Raw genomic sequence first — 8,115 nt, 5'->3', positions numbered from 1 at the left:
TGATACAAAATTCTAACTGAAATGCAATGGTTCATTGGATCAGTCTAAAACTTTGCCCATGCACTGCTGCCATCTAGTGGCCAAAATCTAAATTGCACCTGGGCTAGAATAATACATTATGGCCCAGGTGCAATTTTTTTCTCTTGCATTTCAAAAATGATGGTACAAAAAATACTAAACGGTTGTCTTTTTTCTTTGTATTATCTTTTACCAGATCTATTGCGTTGTATTCTCCTACAGTCCTTTCACATTTCCACGAACTTCAAAGTGTTCCCTTTCAAATGGTACCTAGAATATGCATGTCCTTGCTTCGGGGCCTGAGCTACAGGCAGTTAGATTTGGGTATGTCATTTTAGGCGAAAATGTAGAAAAAGGGGCCTATGTTGCCTTTGGTCCAATTCAATAATCACCTTTCAGACTAGCCAGCCTAATGGGATTGGTGATCCCAAGACATGAAGATTATAGACAGCATTGGAAATCTGTTATAACCCGAATTGAACCCATTTTACATACTCTGTTATTATTATTATTATTATCAATATTATGTGTTGCTCTGTGTTTACTGTTTACTGTATCTGTATTGTGTGTGTACTGTATATAGACTATGTGTATATTCCTCGGTCTACATTCTGTCTGTATATTCTGTCTGTATATTTGCTCTCCCTAATATTTAAATGCCTGTCCTAATATGTATATATTTCTTAATTCCCTTCCTTTACTTTTAGATTTGTGCGTATTGTTGTGAATTGTTAGATATTACTGCACTGTTGGAACTAGGAACACAAACATTTCGCAACACCCGCAATAACATCTGCTAAATATGTGTATGTGACCAATACCATTTCATTTGACTTGACTTAAATTCTGGCAACAGGTCAAATTCCTGGTATGTATAAAAGTAAACTCCATTCATAATATAAACTTTTGCTTTAAACATATCTGTACATATTTTGTATATTTTTTGTAATTTATCCAGATAGACTCAAAGTCAGTGCAAGACAACTACATTCACAGTCAGTGCATTCAACTAAGGTAGCCAAGACAATCACATTTACAGTCAGTGAATTCAACTAAGGTAGCCAAGACAATCACATTTACAGTCAGTGAATTCAACTAAGGTAGCCAAGACAACTACATTCACAGTCAGTGAATTCAACTAAGGTAGCCAAGACAATCACATTTACAGTCAGTGAATTCAACTAAGGTAGCCAAGACAACTACATTCACAGTCAGTGAATTCAACTAAGGTAGCCAAGACAACTACATTTACAGTCAGTGAATTCAACTAAGGTAGCCAAGACAACTACATTCACAGTCAGTGAATTCAACTAAGGTAGCCAAGACAACTACATTCACAGTCAGTGCATTCAACTAAGGTAGCCAAGACAACTACATTCACAGTCAGTGAATTCAACTAAGGTAGCCAAGACAACTACATTCACAGTCAGTGAATTCAACTAAGGTATCCAAGACAACTACATTCACAGTCAGTGCATTCAACTAAGGTAGCCAAGACAACTACATTCACAGTCAGTGCATTCAACTAAGGTAGCCAAGACAACTACATTCACAGTCAGTGCATTCAACTAAGGTAGCCAAGACAACTACATTTACAGTCAGTGCATTCAACTAAGGTAGCCAAGACAATCACATGTACAGTCATTGCAAGAAAACTTTCCTCAATAAAGCAGATATCATTCAAATCAGTGCTATTAAGATATGCTCTGTGTATTACACATGGAGGTGAATTCCATGGATGGATGGATAAATGTAAAGTTCAGTTGAGCACTGAGTCAGTGGGCATCCCAGTTCAGGAGAAAGCTCTCAGGTCAATCAACATGAGGGATTGGAGGTGTATGAACAGACAGCATGAGACATCTGTATCTGTAAAACCAGAATCCAACACATTCTGTCATACATGTAGGTATTTAATCAAATGATTTCAAAATAGGCATATTATCAGTCAATGTCTTGCAAATGGATATTTGGAGAGATGGTGGACTGGATTTGCAACTTATTTGGAGACATTAACATACAGTAATTTGATCAAAGATGTTGAAAACATGGTTGAAAATCAGAGAGAGAGAGAGAGAGAGAGAGAAGGAGAGGTGGATTGGGGTGAGAAAAATAGTATGTGACGCGTAGCAGCTGAAAGCGGATAGGCTCGCCCTGCTGTGACTAAATGGGGCATTGGCTCGAGGCCGAAGGGGAGGCGGCTTTGCGTTCCATTGGTGGTGGTTCTATTCTATAGGCTGAGGACGCGGGTTCAGGCGAGGTGAGGAGACAAACCAAGTTGAACCTATACTGGGTGAAGAAACAAATATGAGTAGCGGCAGTGTTCGCTGAGCAGAAACAAGCGCGAAGCGAACTGGGAGAGACGCGCCCTATCATCCAATCTATTGAGTATATACAGTCTTTCTAATAACACTTTGGAGGAGGTTCACATGAAGAAGAGGAACTTAATCGGACTATTTCACTAACAGGTAACCTCATCTCAAATGGAAAAGAAAATGTTGATTTATTATCTTATATAGAAATGTGACTAAAATGTGTTTTTTAAGAACATTGTATTGTGTGTGGTGCTGAACTAGTTATTTAAGATGGATACGGAAAATATACAAAGTGGTTGATATAGAAGTGTAGTCTAAAGTTAGGAGTAGGCACTATGCAGCATATCAAAACTAGATCAAGTTTATCGACTCCCTTGTTCGATTCTCAGTTATCCTGCGCATGCTACCGCGGTTCTCATCCGCCAGTGCTGTTTTTCGGGGACATCGGGTAAAATCATGCATAAATAAGTGCATGTACTGTAATGTTCCTCTCTGTAACGTTGCGTAACGCGAGGAAATGATGACACGCCTTGGGGCTGTCTTCTCAGTGGGTGCACTTAATTCAACATGTTCAGACTGTGTGTGGGAGCAAATAGTTGTTAAACGACTGTTGCTGTGAAAACTACAGTATTCAGCGTACTGTTGAATTGACAGAAAGTTCACTGGATTCCATTACACAACCTATGTTATAGCCTATAGAAGCTTTATTATAGGCTTTAATTATAGGCGAGTGAAAATTTGAATAATAAAACATTCAGGAATGTATTGCATATATTGTGTATAGTCAACATAGAAATAATAGACTAGTATAGGATAGAATATTCTGCACAAATGAGCAACTTACTTTCATCCTCAACTTGCTGATATCCTTCTACCATGTCGCAAAATGGAATTGTCCTAGGGATGTTTTTCATAATGAGAAATATGTGCGTGTTAACCATCTATGTGCTTCTGTTCAGTACACTGTACACTACAGGAATGTTTGGAGCTGTGACAGAATGATATAACATTGTGTTGAACTTACATAAGGTTTACTCAAATCTCACTAACCTCCTCTTTGCCTTTTCTCTCTCTGTCCACTAGATGGTGGCATTGCAACGTGAATCACAGCCACTCGGAGCCAACGTCATTATCAAAACAACCAGAGAGTGTATTTCTTAAGTGAGCTATTAAACGAAACTCAAGCACACAATCTATGAGTTTGGCAATTACCCGATCACACCAGGGCTATCCAAGCATGAAATACCATACTAGACCCACCAGTAGCGTCCTCCGGGATCTGTCTGGTGGTCCCTCCCATCTGTTGGGACTGGAAGGCCTGGACCCGAGGCCTCTGAGCGAGGCAATGTCCTTCACTGACGAGGCGGTTTCCATCCTGACCTCCAGCAGCCAGCTAGCCCGTTCCCTCCTGGGCTGCACCTCTGCCCTGAAGCGGAAAGAAAGCCTAGCCGCCACCGCTAACCATACTAACACTAATGCTATCTTTAACAATGACGGTGAGGATGACTTTGACGATAGCAACAGTGCTCTGCGCCGCAAACGTGAGTTCACTCCCGACGAGAAGAAGGACGACGGCTACTGGGATAAGAGGAAGAAGAACAACGAGGCGGCGAAACGGTCGCGTGAGAAACGACGTGCCAATGACATGGTCCTGGAGACGAGGGTTCTGGGGTTGTTGGAGGAGAACGCCCGACTAAGGGCCGAACTCCTGGCCTTCAAGTTCCGCTTTGGCCTAGTCAAGGACACCTCCGACATAGCCATAATGCCGCTGTCCGTGCCTCCACCTAACCATCTTGAACCGAGGTACTACCTACCCCACGATGATGGTTCCTACCCCCATAACACCCCCGCCACCACCTCCCACCACCATCCCCACCACTCATCCTCATACGAGGTGAGGGGAACTGGGCTGCCAGCAGGGCGTGACGTGGGCAGTAGTATATCCGAGGACTCTGGTTTCTCTCCTGGAAGCTCCAACGTCGGCAGCCCTGTGTTCTTTGACGATGGACTAGGGGACCACAGCCGAACATCCCCCAGAACGGTAGAGGAACAGGGGCGTTATGAGCCTCGCGCCTCCCTGGAGGCAGAAGGACAGTACCACGGCAGGCAGGACTCTAGCCTACCACACAAACTCCGCTTCAAAACCCCCGGTGGAGGTAGCGAAGGTGGGGAGATACCAGCAAGGTCCCCTAATAGTAAACGCCCTTTCCCCATAGCTACAGTCGGACCAAACACCCAGAGGAGCCAGGCTGGATGGTACAGTCATAGGGGGGAGGGCCAGGCTGCGTGGCCCAGTGAGGAGGCCCGTGCTGGGCATGATCAGCAGCACCACTACTCCCCCTCTGGAGGGTCTGCATACAGCCCCACCACTACCACAGACTCCCAGTATGTGGCGGAGAATGGCACCCTCAAATCCCAGCTCAGTTCTCTATCGCAGGAGGTGGCCCAGCTCAAGAAGCTGTTCTCTCAGCAGCTGCTCTCCAAACTGGTCTGAGGTCAGGTTGAACACACTCACAACCTCACCTTAACACACATTTTTACAGTTACATACAGAGAAGAGCAACAGAGAGAGAAAGGGGTATAGACTCAAAGAAAGTTACTTCACTTCAACCTGAACATTGACAGTGTCTCAGCTGAACTTGACTCACAGGGCACAGCACTGCCCATTTTTATTTGAACTAGGCAAGTCAGTTAAAAACAAATTCTTATTTACAATGCCGGCAGGTTACCTGCCTTATTCAGGGGCAGAACAACATATATTTTTTTTACCTTGTCAGCTCGGGGATTCAATCTAGCAACCTTTCGGTGACTGGCCCAACGCTCTAACCACTAAGCTACCTGCCGCTCCATTGATCTCCAGCAAACAGCTACATCAAGTGTGAAGAAGCTGAGCGAACCATATGACAACCTGAAAACTACTTCAATAACACATTCTCCAGATACGACGATACAGTGGCCTTCACCACTATAAAAGCACACCAGCACAGGAAGTACCTGTTACTATGGCAATCAGCAGTCAAAAGCAATACTTCAGGATACTCTGTTTGATTCACAGTACTATAAAACAGCATTTATGGGTAACTTATATGATACACATTTTTTGTATTTATATTTTGAGTCATTTAGCAGACACTTATCCAGGGCGACTTACAGTATGCGAGTGCATACATGTTCATACTTGTTCGTATGATATCTGAAATACAATTTTTTTTTTTTGTACACTGATCTGGCCTGTTTCTTTGATAAAGTTTCACATTCTTTCTTTAGAGACTTTAATTGAACAGGTCTTAACACACTGGATTACACTGGTAAACCTGAGTACACGCAGCGGTACACACACTGATTTGTGAACCCATTCCGTTTGTATTATTACGTTACATGTCTGATTACCCTGCTGCTGTAGCACATGGTATCCCTCACCTCTGTTTGTTTCTACACAGTTTGTCTTAAACGGTTTGGCTAATAAAATATAATAATAACAGATTCTATGTACATATTTTTTCATTTCAACTGTAAGTAATGTGATATACTGTACATGTACATAAATAAATAAACAGTTTTTCCTAATCAGTGTTTTGTGTCTATGAGTTTCTAATACGTGACTAATACACATTTATGATACTTTATTACGTGTGTATTACACCGGTCGTCTCACATCCACGATTCTCTTATTAATGCAGCGAGTCTGAAGTTACTAGTAGCCTCGTACACGTGGTTACGACCCCACACACTCCTATGAAGTGTTCTCGCAGCACATGATGAGTCGTCTCCAGTGAGTCATATGAGGGATCGAGATGGAGAGTAAAAAAGGAAACAGGATGTATTCCCCAACAAACCAATGTGTTTCTACTGTGCTAAAAACATGAATTATAAAGGCCCAGCCAACACCAAATACATCACTAAACAGCTGATCTAAATGGATTCACAGTATACACAGACCACCTTTCCAACTGAAGTGTTTAAGTGCTTTACATTGTAATGGAGGGAAATGTCCTCATCCACTATAAATATATGTAGTAGTCTACCCACCCAGCGCGTGTTTTCTGCATCAGTGACAGACTTTAATGGTGCTCTTTTCCAACCCTCTATATATACACTACTGTTTGCGTGCTTGAACCTAATGAGACAGGCAGGGTCCCCAGTGGTCTACAGAGGCCTTGCATCTCTCTCTCTCTCTCTCTCTCTCTCTCTCTCTCTATCTATCTATCTCACTCACTCACTCACTCACCCTCTGTCTCTCTCTCTCTCTCTCTCTCTCTCTCTCGCTCTCTCTCACCAACGATGAACAGGTGATTTCTTTCTCCCTCTACCTCTCTTTACCTCCCTCCTCTCTATCTCCCCCCTCTCTCTCTTTTTACTTACTCTCTCACTTCCTCCCTCCATTCCCATCCCTCTCTCTCCCCTCCCTCACTCTCTGCAGCTCTGTGATGCACTAAGGGTCACTAGCACGTCACGGCAGTGCACACAGCTAAACAGAGCAAGGTGTTAAAGGGGGAAAAGGAGGGGTTCTGTAGATACAATGCATCTCTACAATATTTACATGAAGGTAAAGTACGGGCAGTGCAAATGTGTTACAATAAAATATAATAAAATGGATAAAAATGGAGATTGGGGCATAATCTAGGCCTCCCTCTCTGTTCAGTGATGGGGATGGGATGGGGGGAGAGAGTGGGTCTCTGAGTGACTCATATGTACCACGTCAGCAGTAGCCACACACACACACACACACACACACACACACACACACACACACACACACACACACACACACACACACACACACACACACACACACACACACACACACACACACACACACACACACAGAGACAACGTCAGCAGCAGCAGGAGGAGAAGCTATTTTAAGCTTCAAGGAGAGGACAGGATATTGATTGGCCCATGTCAGGAAGCACTTTTGGACCTGAATATGAATGGGACAGAGAGAAAGAAAGACTTAGAGAAGAAAGAAGGAGAGGAAAGGAGGGGTATAGAGGGAAGAAGAGTAGATAGAAATAGGGAAGTCAAAGGAGGGAGGGGAAGAGACGCTAAAACAGGAGATATGATGATAGTGTAGAAGACTACTTCGTATAGATCAAGAGATGCTAACTGTTCACTACTGGCTCGGTGATATTCAGAGATACATACAGAACAGGTCTGGAAGCTGTTGTTCTTCAATGATCAAAACCCAACACCAGGTGGCATCCGGCACTCTCTGTAGCTGAACGCTTCACCCACAGCAGAAATATCCGTTTCCATACCAGTCCTTATCGTTCCAGTAGTAGACTCTCTACAGTGTATTTGTCCAGTAGTAGACTCTCTACAGCCTCATGTCACACCAGTCCTTATCGTTCCAGTAGTAGACTCTCTACAGCCTCATGCCACACCAGTCCTTATCGTTCCAGTAGTAGACTCTCTACAGCCTCATGCCACACCAGTCCTTATCGTTCCAGTAGTAGACTCTCTACAGCCTCATGCCACACCAGTCCTTATCGTTCCAGTAGTAGACTCTCTACAGCCTCATGCCACACCAGTCCAGTAGTAGACTCTCTACAGCCTCATGCCACACCAGTCCTTATCAGTCCTAGAGTAGTCTCTCTACAGCCTCATGCCACACCAGTCCTTATCGTTCCAGTAGTAGACTCTCTACAGCCTCATGCCACACCAGTCCTTATCGTTCCAGTAGTAGACTCTCTACAGCCTCATGCCACACCAGTCAGTCCAGTTCCAGTAGTAGACTCTCTACAGCCTCATGCCACACCAGTCCTTATGCCAGTAGTAGACTCTC

The 8,115-nt window shown here is 43.6% G+C and overlaps 1 protein-coding gene across 1 annotated transcript; it reads left to right on the top strand.

Annotated features, from left to right (window-relative positions):
* The first annotated feature begins 2,228 nt into the window (after nucleotides 1–2,228).
* On the top strand, nucleotides 2,229–5,897 carry LOC112238535 (nuclear factor interleukin-3-regulated protein). The gene is made up of 2 exons (XM_024407106.2): nucleotides 2,229–2,483; nucleotides 3,414–5,897. The coding sequence occupies exon 2, from the start codon at nucleotides 3,526–3,528 to the stop codon at nucleotides 4,822–4,824; it is 1,299 nt and encodes a 432-aa protein (XP_024262874.1). The 5' UTR covers nucleotides 2,229–2,483; nucleotides 3,414–3,525; the 3' UTR covers nucleotides 4,825–5,897.
* Nucleotides 5,898–8,115: the final 2,218 nt, after the last annotated feature.

This window comes from Oncorhynchus tshawytscha, linkage group LG02 (genome assembly GCF_018296145.1).
Source record: "Oncorhynchus tshawytscha isolate Ot180627B linkage group LG02, Otsh_v2.0, whole genome shotgun sequence".
NCBI classification, from domain to species: domain Eukaryota; kingdom Metazoa; phylum Chordata; class Actinopteri; order Salmoniformes; family Salmonidae; genus Oncorhynchus; species Oncorhynchus tshawytscha.
Note: the sequence above shows the minus strand (reverse complement) of the source record. Positions and strands in the feature narration are given on the sequence as shown.